The following is a 15,908-nucleotide window of genomic DNA, read 5'->3' on the forward strand; positions in this document are numbered from 1 at the left end:
CAGGAGCAGACAAATTGGTATTTTTCTTAAGTTAAAAAATTACTTACTTTACACCATTATCATCCCTTGAAAAGTTTGACTACTAATTTTACTTTAAGATAAAAATACTGAAATAATGAATTGCATCCCAAACAAATTCTGCGGCACTATGTCTTACATGGAATGAAGTATTGATTGCGCATTCACCAAAAGCAAACTATATTATTTTTGTGTTAATTAGACATATATACACTAAACACCAACTATTTTTTAAATGATGAATATTGTTTCTCTCTGTCGGTGGTGGAGTATCTAATTTTATTGAATATTGTCATACAACATGTACATGTTATACATTTTTCGTACATGCATTTATGAATTTTTCCACTCATCCTTTCATATGTATTGCTTAACAGATATATGTTGTACTATCAATAAATCGTCCTTTTCCTCCTTTAATTGTGTTCAATATTGTCATACTACATTGTATGTTACTCTTCTCTTAAAACATCACCGCATATATAACCTTTAAAACTTTGAAAACACATTTCCCGGTAAAACAGTTATTGATAAATAGCTCGCAGCAAATGAGGAATGTCTTCGTTATGAAAACTACACTGATAATAAACATACAAAGTGTAGTTTACTTTGTACATGCTTCACGCTTTATAAATAAAGCAGCACGTGTCAATGTACTGAACGTTACTAGTAGGCTTATACGAATGAATTCAAATCCTGTAAATGTGTTCTAAATCTCCATTTCATCTGCTTAACAAACAAGTGTATTATTTTATATGTGATTTTCGTCATTGCATTTAATATCATTCTCTCCTAGATAATTATGATATAATTAACTAAGAATGCATTCTTATAAATCCGGAATTGTTTATCGTTTATGTATGTCTTGGGCAAGTTTAAGTTGAAACTCATTTCATTAGCTAAATTTTCCTAGACAAAGTGTAAATTGAATTTTATTAACATTTCTGTTTGTTTGTTTGCAATGCTGACTTTTTATTAGTTTATTAGTTACAACACAATGTAATCATTTTTAACGAATTTATTAGTAGATTTATTTTCAATATTGAACAACAGAGAATTACATTATGTAACTGTAGTCTTACCCTTTCATATAGGTGTGGTTTTAAAATTCAATTGGCATAAAACTCTTCTGATAAAAACCGAAATTGACAGTCTCGTATCTCATGCAATGCAGACAATTTAACTTTCGCTAGATGGCTGTCATACATTTTTTATCTTATAATTTCCAATACTTTTGCAATAAAATGACACTTTAAGTCAATGGATTGTTTATCGTCAAGCAACTAAAACAAAAGTGTGGAGTTACCACGTAATCAAATGATACTGTACACGGTACACAGACACACTTCAGGGGGAAAATGGGAATAAGCTGTCCTTCACGTTATATTACACCAATTAGGTTTGGTGCGGAATACCCACAATAGCATGTTTTAAAATGGTGTAATTTGTAGCCATGTTAAGCTACCTAAGTCGACATATTCATGCTATTGCACGCGATAATCCAGTATTACATCCAACGGTATGACAGAATTTCGTACCCGCATACATTGTATATGATTTGTTTTCTTTCTTTTAATCTCACAACTGCTACCTATTTGTATGAGCGGATATTAGCTGATCAGGATCTCTTAAAGCAGTATGGTTATTTTGATATTCTCTCAACTTATATTGATAATGTGCATTCACTCGTGGAATAACTTACACGTCAAAGCTGACAAACTAGCACAAAAATAAATAATTGTATGCTATTGTTGAAGACACAGCTTTCCATGAATATTCAGATGCGGAAACTGAAGATGCCAAAAACGAACAGAATTGTCTCCGTAAAACGTTTGGTACTGCGCATGTGTCCGTATGTTCAACATGAAGCTGGCCTGAAATGTGTGGTGTACGGTACCATTTAATCACGAGATTTTCTCAAAATTAATACCCAATGATGGTATTTTTCATCAAGAGTAGGCATATAATACATTTTGTTAATTAGTTAGCATGAAATATGCTAAAGTGAACATGGTAAAATCAAACATGTTTATATTTTTGATGTAGCTGTTATAACATCATTATAAATGTCATTGTGATTCTTCTTGAATATTCTGTTTAGATACGGGGTAGCGTTTATAGAAATAACTATAGAGATCAGCATATTGCAGCCAAATGCGAAAATCTCTGCTAAATGCTCATCGTTAAAGAAATAATATATGTATACGATAGGTCTTATAAACAGTATTATCAAAGCGTAAAAGAACAAAGAATCTCTCATGAGTTCATTTGCTCCACAACAAACATTGCAATGTGAGCCATCAGCTGCTAAACAGTTCTTGAATATCGTGCATTCCCAATACAAAAACGGTTGTCCTGAAACAGATAAGGGAATATGGAGATACAAAACTGTACATCATGATATATAAAGATGTCATAAGCATTAATGACGTTGCACACTATAGAGACAGAGACTATATACATGGTATGTATTGAGGTATCTATTCTCCCATACTTGACAGGGTTGTCCCGTGGTTGCTAGGGAAAGATAACTCTGTCTTTTACCGGGGTAGGGAAAAGACTGCTAACACGCGCTAGACAGTGACGTCATCAATGCATGCGGCAACCACTTTTACGCACAGCGACAATCAAGTCGACTGAATTTTCACCATTTCTCGTTAAAGTATAGGAGAAAAAGAATCAAACATGGGGCTGTCAGGTGGACAGTGATATCTCAACCCTCGTGAAGATTTTGACCATCAACCCTGCCTTCGGCAAGCTTCGGGTTGACCAGCCAAATTTTTTCACTCGGATAGAAATATCCCTGTCCACCTGACAGGCCCATGTAAGATATCTAGTTTAGATTTTCATCGCTCGAAACATGTCCCTACCAACGGTATGTGTCAGCTAATTCATAAACACTCATAGGTTATGACGATTCATGACGATTCATCCCTTGTTGAGGAGCCTGGAAATGGAAATTATCCCATGTGTGTCACGGGTGGTACTAGGTTTGCTTATTGACTTTACACTTCGATAAGTTCATTAAAGTCGTCTGTATGTACATTATGAATTGTAGAAAACATGAATGACCATTCGAAAACAGACGAAACATTGTCGTCAACTTAATTGTAATAAAACTATCTTTTGCCTCGTATAAGAATATCAGGATCCATGTTATTGTACTTACAGTTAATATTATGCAATTTTAGATTTGCAGTTATAGCATTGATTCACTTACCGTTTTCCTGGTTCCGTGGTGCCAGTAAGATATATAATGCTGGAGCGTATATGCACACTGCCTCCACTACAACTGCAAGGATATGTCCACGGGCTTGTTGTGGACAGATTGGTAGTACAATATCACTAAAGGACCTTATAATACTAACGGTTGTTCCACTTCGTCCCGGTGTCCAATAGACCCAGCCCATAACACATACCATAACAGACAAGTATACCATCGCACAATAAAGCACCACTCTTTGTCCATAGTTGATGACATTATTCACCAATTTCTGATGTATTAAAACGATGAAGTTAATTACTGATAACAGAATAGATGTGAATCGAAAGTTTCCACAACAGTTCATAGAATTTGAATTGCTGTCTGTGTCTAGTTCATGGAGGTCATTAATTAGAAATGAGTTATTGAAGAAGCGGAAGTCAAGATGACAATGACAACCCGTTATGCCTTTATATAGAGCAAAAGCCAAAATGCTTTGAATGATCAATCCAATCGTCGATATTGTCACAATTCCACATACGTTCTTACACCGTGCCAGTGCTGCTATAAATATGGGTAAGATTTGTAACACAAACAAAGCCAGAACAACGGCAGTAACTATTGTGACAAGTAATACTCCACAAACATTATCACGTCCGACATTCGACGGGGTAGCAGCCATTTTTGTCCATGCACGATGGTTGTTATGCATACCGAAGGCAGCCGTCAAGTATTCTTTTATTTAATAGTCGCCGGTAGCTGGCGCTGACATTAATTTCCTTTTAATGCGTTTGATACTCATCAGAAGACCAATGCCAGCTTTAGGTCCGCAGTAGATCAAACTGAAAGTAAATATAACTTTTATTAGAATTATGTATCAATATTGTTATGCTAATGCACATTTATATGTTACACGTACGCATCGATGACTACTTTTACGATGTGTCATCTTCCTCAGAATTGGGTCTGACTGTATAATAATATTATAACATAAATCATACCTTCTAACACGTACAACATGTGTTAATAAATAATACCTTAGATGTTACCTGTATCACAGGTATTCTCAGGTTAGACAGCATTCCAGGTGTACAGTATATATTTGTTTGTATAATGACACATGTATCTTTACCTCATCATGGAACTATGTGTCCATAGTATACATACCCTCGGAGGTAATAATACTAGTACAATGTACATTCATGTATATTTAATAAAAATTTAATGGAACAATTATGGACGAAGGCTATAAGCCTGTAGATCCACATTAGTGAGAATGTTTACAAACAAGAACGTACGTATTCATATATACATATGGCAAAGACATATGTAATTAAACAATATCGACATGCAGGTTTTATTAATGTTCATAAAGTACATGTATATCCTTAAAGTGTTTATCTAGTAAATGCTCAAATGCCCTTATTGTCTTATCATTGACAACATGCCCAGGAAGATCATTTATAATGTCGATGTCTACCACTCTAAACATAAAATAGTTTTTTTCTAGACTAGTTAGGTATTACAACGGTTTTTTAAATATTTTTTTTTTAAATCGTGACCTCGTGTTCTCTGGTTATTGTCAAAAGTTACTAAGCTTGAAGTGACTTTAAATACAACACGTTGTTAAATTATCATGAAAACTTGAGGTGCCCTCTCACCCTCCGATATTTTAATGTTAATAGTTTTAGCTTTTCAATTCGTTCTCTATATGAATGGTCTCCAAATCCGGGTATAAGGTTGGTGGCTATTCGTTGCACATTTTCTTGAATGTCTTTCAGTTTATACTGGTACCATGCAGCCCCATTGGACGATTTTGACCGTTGTACCCGAAGCATAAATTATATTTATACAAATAATTCTATTTGGTCACCTGATAGGAATGACAAATGTTGATTCTGTATCGAGATATCGCCGCTCGAATTGTCCTGTATACCAACTGCAAATGGGGCTAATCGATTACCCACGCTGATGTAAAGGCCATAGCGTCATGTGGTCCGCGACAGTGAGAAAAGTGTAGCAGATACATTGATAGATTTGTAGCTTAAATTATACAGACGTTCGTTGTACAATAACTAGTGTACTGGTCGCAGTTCAGATTATTTGCAGAAGTTTATTGTATAATACAATGTCTATATAAACCATCTCCAAACAAAAGCAACATACGGTCAAATCTGTTTATAAAGGACACACAAATAGAGCAAAAATACCCTTTGTAGACAGGTGCCCTTTACAGGTTTTAGGTTTAAATAGTTAAACGCCCTATTAACAGCCAGGGTCATACAAGGATGTGCCAGGTTTGTTGGTGGAGGAAAACCAGAGTACCCGGAGAAAAACAACCGACCAGTGGTAAATACCTGCTAACTGCCCCACATGGGATTCGAACTCGCGACCCAGAGGTGGAGGACTTGTAGTAATATGTGGAGACATCTTAACCACTCCATGCCTCTTATAGAGAGGTCAGTTATGTAGTAAATAACACTGAATGAGGTTGATTATAGACTGTTGTTTACAGACAGGTGTTCGTATGATCTAAAACTTCTTCAGGATTTAGGCCTCTTTGTAAAAAAAGTCATTTAAACTGAGGAATGCTGGATTGATAAATGTTTAAGTTGTTGTTTTGATCTTCTTTGTGTTATGTACATGTATGTTTTGCTATCGATCCCTTTTGTATTGATGTAAGGAAGCAATAAAAATGAATTGAATTGAATTGAATTTATATAGTGGCGTTCTTGATGGCTGGTTTGACTGTATACCTATTAGTCACTGTAACTAATCTGTTGGTTACATTTGATTACACTCTTGACAATCATTTAATAAAGTGGGTATGTGAAATTTAAGGTTACAGATGGCTTTGAAAAATAATACAGATTTTCTGAGAAAATAGTAATTTTGTTGACGCCGCGACGCCACGATGCTGTACTGCATGGGACCAGCCAGTATTATACCTGAATGAAACGTATGAGAGAATAAAAACACCTTTTATGTTAGCCGACCACATACAAATGTACAAGTACCTTGGAGTCGACCTCACAGTAAAATCTTTATCAGTACTAGTGGGAATTAGACTTAAAAAGACATCTTTTAGATAAACCTATCCAAGATATGTTTGAAAGTAAGAAGATGTATGACAAGTAATGAGAGGATATCTTAATAATCCTAATAGACTAATAACATTTTTTTTTAATCTCCAAAATTCGAAATAACGCTAATGCATAATATCGCATAATAATAAAATACATGTAATACGATGTCTTTATGTTAAGATTGTTTCCATCTTCCCGATGTATAAAAGTCAAGGTCAGGTTAAGACGAAAGGCAGAAATTGACATTTTTTCAATACTGTTCCAATAGTTAGTAACACATACCTTTATCAGAACCTTTGTATCTGTTTACATCCCAGACAGCATTGTCTCCGTCTACTCCACTCATATGTTTGGTTTGCTGTGAATTATATAGGTCATGTTACAAATGTACCTTGTTTAAACATCCGAGATATAACCAAGTCTATACCACGTGGCTATATACAAATGTAGTATGTGTGTCACACTAGCGCTGTCCTCTACGTATACTGGTGAGCATATATTTTCTTCTTCGCATTAGCACAGTAATACAGACCTTATTCACGCTTCCTGTTTATACTTCCGTGTATCCGTTCTTACTACCATTCAGTCACCTATCCAGTCTACCTGTGTTAAATACAAACACCCATGCCAGCAATAACTGCCTATTCATGATCAGTTGTGTCAACTCTGGTAAGGGGATTTACAGCACACTTCATAGTTTTGTAGGTCTCTAATCTAATTCAACAAAGCATGTTTCAGTCAAATCATTATTAAATTACATAAGCATATTCGGAGGTAAACAATCAACAGTCACAAATATAAGGCACTGACATTGAAATCCGTCTTTCAAACGAGTAAATATTTGGATACACATTCCTTTCATGTGGTAAAGTTCAACCGTACACAGACTATGAAGTATACAGTGTATTGTTGTCTTGCCAGTTTAAATCGTCAGGTCTATGGTGCAGAGTTCATGACCTCAATGTTCCATTTCATAATCTGAGGCACCATAGGGTCTTTAATATTCCTCGTTTTACATTAAATCTTTTCAGTAATAGCTATTTTCCTGATGCTATGCTAATTTGGAACTCACATTACCCTGACATAACTTGAGCGCCATCATTAGGTATACATGTATATAAAAGAAAATTGAATAATGCAAATCCTTTTCCTCTACTTACTACTCCTACTTTCTGAAATTGCAACCCTAGAAAACTGAATATTTTACTTTGTCAATTAAGGAATAATGCTGGTGATAAATTTACTTATCACCTATTTCTTGATCCATCATGTTCGTGTGACTCTGACCATTTCTTTTTCTTATGTCCCAATTATATAAACTAAAGACATTTAATAAATAATATTAACACCAAAGTTGTTTTTTAAGTACAGATTTACTCACCTCTGGAAATAAGGATTTACCCGTAGATACAATGTATAAATGAATTTATCTTTTATCTAAAGTCACTTAATATATTTCGTCAACTAAACGTTTATAATGATATCTTCAATCTCTCTGTTAAATTTCATGTTTATCAAATATATCAAATACTTGTATATTTTAATACATTTGTTACCTAATGCTATCTTCAATAATCCATGTATAGATACATATATACAAATTAAGTTTACACCACAATTCTTATTATGATCTAATGTTTCCGTCTCAGTCACTAACCTACTGGAATGAAAGGTGAATGAGTGAGTGAGTGCGTGAGTGAGCAGTTACTAAACTAAAATAATATTTTATTTAATTGAATTATATACATCATTATATGGAGAAGATTTATAAAGGCTTAGCCTGTAATCTCGTCCATTTATATATTTTTTCAAATAATAAAACTTATTGAAATGGAATTACTGTGTTGTTATTTTAACAGCAGGCTGTAGATATAAATAGTGTACCTTTTAAGATTGTGAAATACTATGTATTTTTTTCATTGTTTTTATCTTTACATCTAGTGTTTAGATATATATATATATTAGTGATATGAGTTATGTTTTTCGATTCATAATCTTTATCATACAAAAGTGTTGTCGTACTGGCATTTTACAATACTTTATAATCATCTAAATAAACTTGTGAAAAGATGATGCTTAATACGATCTATATAGTTAGCAAATGCTGTCGGCCTATAATGGACGAGGAAAATGGTTGAAAAGTGCTCCGTTGAATTACCTTATGGAATTTAATGATTTATTATCATGACTTAACATCAATGCTAATTACAGTGTTTGTGTAGTACTGATTGTTTCCAAACAGGCAAAAGCGTTTCCCACAAGACATATAGTACACTGTATAAGGCATTGGGTATTATCCATTCTATTAATTTCTTACTTTACGTTTTATCGGGTTTCCCCCCAAATCGTTACAGTGCTATAGCTACCATATTATTAAAACCCACTTAAAGATATACGAAAACCAACACTGGGAATTAGAAGTCAAACGTGATATATACTTATACCAACATAACAAAAAGCTAAAACAAATTATTATAAGAAGGCATAAACTTGAAAATGGTATATTGTAAGCCACTGTTTTGCGAATGTAATTAATATTTCCTACATATTTACAAATTCACTGTTCATAACTTCGCGAACAAAGGTTTTTCAGTTAACAACCGTACATTCGTATTTACGTTTTGTATAAATCTTTCGAATTCGCATTCGAGCTCTCACAAAATTACATCAACATGTCCCAAAAATAAAATGAAAATTATTTATGTCATATTCTAATGGGAATTCCTCCAAATAGATGCAGTAGATGTATTGTAAACCATACATACCTGAAAAGTATGGGTCTCCTGTTTCTGCATCAGGCCGTGAGGTGGGATAGGCATATACCACACCATTTTAAATGATACAACTTTTTATGACATTTGCATGAAGAAGCCACAGATTCTGCGCTTTAATTTACACTTGTTGGAAATTTATTTCATTTCAGACGCACTTCATTTGTTTTGTAAAAAAAATAGTTAAATAGATATTCAATAAATCACGGACAAACTGACAATACTTGTCCTTTCGTATGAGTGCTTTAACTCTACATTCATCCCTTATAAGCTAAATACATTCTTTCGCGAACGTTACATTGTGTTTTCCAAACAGATACTATACACTAGGTATTTTTGTTCATATGTTACCACTAGACATAAAATTTTAGTCAAATGCATGAAATATTTTTAACAATAGCCCAGTAAGAATTAACAGCTGTAACAACTTTTCCTATCTCGGTTTGGTGTTGATGGATGCAATTACCGTATTCGACCCAATAAACGTCCATGTCCCTATAAGCGCTCTCCCCCTTTTTGAGGCCTCGATTTCAATTGTCCGCGCATAAATAAAGACCAAAACTACAAAATACTGTCTAGATTTGCAATAATTTCGTCTTATTAGCACCTTTTTGATTTTTTTTTCTTAAAAGCCCTGGGCGCTTATTGGGTCGAATACGGTAAGTATTTTCATATTGATATATTGCTATGAAACATATTAAAAGCTTAGTTATCGTCATAGTGTTATTGAACACGTGTTTAATTAACAAGGCCTAGCCCGATATGTAAATGACTGGTTGTTGATTGCTTGTAATTGTTCTGATTTATTGACGACAAAGTCGACAATTCTACAATTCATTGGAAACAAAGTTGCTGATCGTACCAACACGGTCCTTGTATCTGTACAATCTATTTTGTTTATAGAAACAATGGAAAACAACAATGAAGAAACAAAACCAGAAGTCCTGTTACAGGAGAAAGGGGAGATAATCAAACCATTGATTCCTGAAGGGGTCGTTGAAGATTTGGTAAAAAACATATATGGCCTAGATGTCATCAGGTTTAAGGAACTTAATAGCTATGACGACAGGAATTATCACGTGACTGTGCACGACCAATCAAGAAATCCTCATATTCCAAAAGTATGGGAGGACGGCTACATTTTAAAGATACTAAATAGCATGGACTCCAAGCGACCAGTTATTGTTGGTAAGATCATGTAAACATTCCTTTTTTATTGTTTATACATTGCATGCAAAACTTCATAATGTTACTTTTGTATTTTGAAGTATCTGTAACGTATATTCATCGGTCGCATTTAGGTGTAGCATAGAAACAATTACGGAAATAAAATAATCCTGTGTAACCTAGGGAAAAATTTACCCAAGAATACCCAACAACGAACCAAACACATGCCTACAAAACTTCCTTTTACGGTTACTGAGAGCGACATCCGACTTCAAAATGAAATGTAGTTAAACAGTGTTCGATTCTTTTGATGTACGTACATATAAGTACCGAACTACCTGTCTCATACGTTGTCATAGTGACTTAGTCTAGAAGTGAGTAATGCGACAGTAATAATGACCCTTGGAATATCAAGGATGAGGAACACAGTCATATTGCATACCGGTCGTCTAAACGTCATATCCGTGTCACGCCAATATAATAATATAAACTTTATTTATTTTACATCGATTACGAAACAAGTTATATAACTTATGTAAATCACTCTCGATGGCCCGGATGTAAGCGCGCGAGGGATCTTAGTGTGGGAGGAAACCGGAGTGCCCGGGGAAAACCCACGTGATCGGGCAGGTGACCCCTAACCTTTTCACGTCCGTGCCGGGGATCGAACCCCGGCCGGCTAGGTGAAAGGCGAGTGGCTTAACCACTACACCACCCGTGTCACGCCAATAGTCGACATGCCATTTTAGATCTAATTTACCAACTTAGACTTACCTACCAGATATATTCATTCAAGTAAAAAAGATAAATGGTCATTCATAATTATAATTTCAGAGGCACAGATCAACCTTCTGGAGCATCTTCGGAATAAGAACATATCGGTGCCAGAAAATGTTCCCACGATTTCAGGAGAGTCTATGTCCCTACAAAAGGTGTTTGCAGAGAGAGACCCTACAGGTATTGCGAACCCTATCCAAAGACCATGCTTTGTCATGTCTTTAAAAGTAATTGTTCGCACCCCAAGCTTGTTATATTGTTAATTGTTTATACATGCCACTTATTACAGAAAGAACATGAAAAAAGTGATATAATGTAAACGTATGCAGTTGTGATGAATCAAATGTTAAAATGCTGACCGACCTGAACTTAATGTGAATGTGTTCGACAACTATGTTTCAGACCGAGAAAATACCCCTTACGGTACATATATAGTTCGGTTACTGAAGTATATCCCTGGTGATATTCTGGTCAATAAGCCATGCACTCCTGGACTGTTACGCAATGTCGGTAAATTCATAGGAGCCTTTTCTAATGCAATAAAGGTGAGTATAAAGACACTGAAATCCACTATTTGGTATGTAATACACGCTAAATATGATAAATGTGTGTAGAAAAGAAGCATGAGTGTGGAAGATACAATTGTTACGTATGACCAGAACACTCCACTAGCACATTCATATGGATTTGAGATTAATCATCTAAGATTACTTGAACGTTAAGATGAATTCAATGTTTACTTTTATCCACAATGTGTTAAAAAGATTCTCAATGTTTACTTTTATCCACAATGTGTTAAGATGATTTTCAATGTTTACTTTTGTCAACATGATGTTAAGATGATTTTCAATGTTTTCTTTTGTCCACAAGGGCTTTCATCATCCATTTTACGACACCCATTCCCTCGTGTGGAGTCTGGTGGAATTTTCAAAGCTGAAGGAGTTCGTCTTTGTTGTGAGGGATGAAAACAACAAACGTGTAGTTGACGAAATCATATCGGCGTTTGAATCTGATGTCTTCCCAAAACTAGGGGAATTCCAAAGAGGTAACCTGTATCTCCACTGTTAATGTGGGTTAATGTTCGGTGGGCGATGATAATATTTTTGAATACATGCAACTGTAAAGCTGTTACGTTTTGTTCTGTTTCACTGTTACGTAAGAAATAATTAAGACTGCATTGGCCTAAAATAAGTTGCTAAGGATAAATGACATACCTAAGGCATTCTTGTTCTTTCTTTCGAATCCATGAGATTCGTACCCTTGGACACATGCCCGATTTTGTCTTTCTTTTGTCTGCAAATTACAGATTTACAGTTCTTGTTTGATTTCCTTGCCCATGTTTTCTTTTTCAGTTAAAGTCATTAGCACTATCATAGGTTCAGGATATGCTGCTATAGTTTCTGTAACGTTTAACTCCAGATGGTCATTGCAAATCGATACCCCTCGAAGGATTTTGATTACAGGGTAAAAGTGCACGATTGACATTGAGGTGCCAATATTTTTTATCTTCGTTTTTTCCGACAGGTGTGATTCACGGAGACCTGAACGAACAGAACATCCTCGTCGAAGAAGTTCCCGGTCAGGAGGATGTTCCACAAGAATCACGTGTATATGACGTCAGTGGATTGTTGGATTTCATGGACGTAACCGATACGTACCCAATTTTTGACGTTGCCATAAACATTGCTTATATGTCCATCATTTGTGATCCTTCCGAACAAGTTGACGCTGGTGGACATATTTTAGCGGGGCTGATACCTATCTTCCCTTTAAATGATGTCGAGTTGGATGTGCTACAGACTTCAGTATGTGCTCGTCTGTGTCAGTCGCTGGTCATGGGAGCATACGCTAATTACCAGGACCCTTCTAATCTGTACGTACTGACCACAGCCGAGAAAGGCTGGCCACTCCTACACAAGCTCTGGAGCACACCCAAAGAGGTTCTAAAGGACAGATGGCAGTGCCTTATCGATCAATAACAGTTAAAATCTTAATTCATCACATAATATAGAAGCTACTTGATATAAAAAATATGTTTAATGACATTGTGTGATACAAGCGATTGGTTTTGTTAATGCCATTCGATGCAATATTTGTGATTTTCAAATCTACAGTTTCCATTATTTTGTTATATTTGAGGGATCACCATACACGTGTCGTATTAAAGAATACAACAGCTGAACTTATTGGTATATAATTGTAATGTGTTATATATCTAATACGTAAACACATCCACCATCACCACACATGATAAAATACGATATATGCGATATATACTCAATGGCTAGAACCCCTCCAAATTTCTGGAGAAATCCCTCCGCTAGAAATATCCCAGATATATTGATAAATCAATGCCAAGAACCATTTCAAACCATTAGATTAGATAAATAAATGCCGATAACCATCTCAAAAATATGGATAAACCAATTTCTAGACCAATCCCAATAGACTAGATAAATCAATGTCTAGAACCATCTCAATAGAATGGTCAGGATAAATCATTGTCTAGAACCGTCCAAATAGACTAGATAAACCAATGTCTAGAACAATCCCAATAGACTAGATAAATCAATGCCTAGAACCATCTCAATAGACTGGTTGGGATAAATCAATGTCTAGAACCGTCCAAATAGACTAGATAAATCAATGTCTAGAACAATCCCAATAGACTAGATAAATCAATGTCTAGAGCCGTCCAAATAGACTAGATAAATCAATGACTAGAACAATCCCTATGGACTGGATAAATCAAAGCATATAACCATCACAATAGACTAGATAAATCAATGTCTAGAGCCGTCCAAATAGACTAGATAAACCAATGTCTAGAACAATCCCAATAGACTAGATGAATCAATGCCTAGAACCATCTCAATAGACTAGTCAGGATAAATCAATGTCTAGAACCGTCCAAATAGACTAGATAAATCAATGCCTAGAACCATCATAAAGGACTAGATAAATCAATGACTAGAACAATTCCTATGGACTGGATAAATCAATGTCTAGAACCGTCCAAATAGACTAGATAAATCAATGTCTAGAGCCATCATAAAGGACTAGATAAATCAATGTCTAGAGCCGTCCAAATAGACTAGATAAATCAATGTCTAGAGCCGTCCAAATAGACTAGATAAATCAATGTCTAGAGCCGTCCAAATAGACTAGATAAATCAATGTCTAGAGCCGTACAAATAGACTAGATAAATCAATGCCTCGAACTATCCCAATGGACTAGATAAATCAATGCCTAGAACCATCATAAAGGACTAGATAAATCAATGTCTAGAGCCGTCCAAATAGACTAGATAAATTAATGACTATAACAATCCAAATGGACTAGATAAATCAATGCGTATAACCATCCAAATGGACTAGTTGAATCAATGCCTAGATCCACCCGAATGGACAAGATAAATCAATGCCTAGATCCACCCCAATGGACTAGATAAATCAATGTCTCGAATCATCCCAATGGACTGGATAATTCAATGTCTTGAACCATCCAAACGAACTTGTTAAATCATTGCCTAGAAATACCCCAATGAACTGGATAAATCAATGCTTAGAACCATTCCAATAGACTAGATAAATCAATGTCTAGAGCCGTCCAAATAGACTAGACAAATCAATGACTAGAACAATCCCAATGGACTGGATAGCCCGAGATACTCTGGCCCTGACACCAGACTTAGACATTATGACAGATAGATGTCTGGTTTAGGGCCAGAGCGCAGTAGTACTCGAAAACCTGGAATAAGCCGACACCGTTTGGTATCGGGCCAGGTACTCTCCGATTCAGACTGACCACCGAGAAGCACCACTAACCTTAGTCTATTCAACGAATGAATATCATATCTACCCAAATATAGCAATCCGTCGAGATTAAAGATGATTTGCTTACTACGAGAAAATGGCGACGATGGCGAGGGATATTTAAAGTTGCGGAAAAGAAACTACTGTGTTGACACAATAGATCGTGCATGCGTGATGAAATGGATGGGTATGAGTAGATAAATTATTCATTTGTTGAAAAGACCAAGGTAATTGGCGATTCTCGGAGGTAATATTTTGTAAGTAGTCTGAATCGGAGAGTACCTGGCCCGATACCAAACGGTGTCGACTTATTCCAGGTTTTCGAGTACTACTGCGCTCTGGCCCTAAACCAGACATCTATCTGTCATAATGTCTAAGTCTGGTGTCAGGGCCAGAGTATCTCGGGCTATGGACTGGATAAATCAATGCGTATAACTATCCCAAAGGACTAGATAAATCAATGCCTAGAACCACCCCAATGAACTAGATAAATCAATGTCTAGAACCACCCCAATGGACTAGATAAATCAATGCCTAGATCAAACCCAATGGACTAGATAAATCAATGTCTCGAATCATCCCAATGGACTGAATAATTCAATGTCTTGAACCATCCCAATGAACTTGTTAAATCATTGCCTAGAAATACCCCAATGAACTGGATAAATCAATGCTTAGAACCATTCCAATAGACTAGATAAATCAATGTCTAGAGCCGTCCAAATAGACTAAATAAATCAATTATTAGAACTACCCAAATGAAGTGGATGAATCAATGCCTAGAACCATTCCACTAGACTAGATAAATCAATGTCTAGAACCATCCTAATAGACTATATAAAGCAATGTCTAGAACCACCCCAATGGACTAAATAAATCAATGTCTCGAATCATCCTAATGGACTATATTATATAAATCAATGCCTAGAACCATTCCAATAGACTAGATAAATCAATGTCTAGAACCACCCCAATATACTAGATAAATCAATGCCTAGAACTATCCCAATAGACTAGATAAATCAATGTCTAGAGCCATTCCACTAGACTAGATAAATCAATGTCTCTAAT

General features: G+C 35.5%; 2 protein-coding genes across 2 annotated transcripts; one reads left to right on the forward strand and one right to left on the reverse strand.

The window, feature by feature from the left end:
* Nucleotides 1-1,021: 1,021 nt before the first annotated feature.
* On the reverse strand, nucleotides 1,022-6,728 carry LOC138334891 (uncharacterized). The gene is made up of 3 exons (XM_069283719.1): nucleotides 6,589-6,728; nucleotides 3,239-4,062; nucleotides 1,022-2,373 (listed from the first exon to the last, which is right to left on the reverse strand). The coding sequence occupies exons 2-3, from the start codon at nucleotides 3,930-3,932 to the stop codon at nucleotides 2,048-2,050; spliced, it is 1,020 nt and encodes a 339-aa protein (XP_069139820.1). The 5' UTR covers nucleotides 3,933-4,062; nucleotides 6,589-6,728; the 3' UTR covers nucleotides 1,022-2,047.
* LOC138334890 (hydroxylysine kinase-like) lies at nucleotides 6,678-13,203 on the forward strand. Its single transcript, XM_069283718.1, has 6 exons — nucleotides 6,678-6,794; nucleotides 9,981-10,265; nucleotides 11,079-11,201; nucleotides 11,424-11,566; nucleotides 11,892-12,066; nucleotides 12,546-13,203. Exons 1-6 carry the CDS (start codon nucleotides 6,758-6,760, stop codon nucleotides 12,998-13,000), a joined length of 1,218 nt encoding a protein of 405 aa, XP_069139819.1. The 5' UTR covers nucleotides 6,678-6,757; the 3' UTR covers nucleotides 13,001-13,203.
* Nucleotides 13,204-15,908: the final 2,705 nt, after the last annotated feature.

The sequence above is a fragment of the Argopecten irradians genome, chromosome 11, assembly GCF_041381155.1.
Source record: "Argopecten irradians isolate NY chromosome 11, Ai_NY, whole genome shotgun sequence".
Taxonomy (NCBI): domain Eukaryota; kingdom Metazoa; phylum Mollusca; class Bivalvia; order Pectinida; family Pectinidae; genus Argopecten; species Argopecten irradians.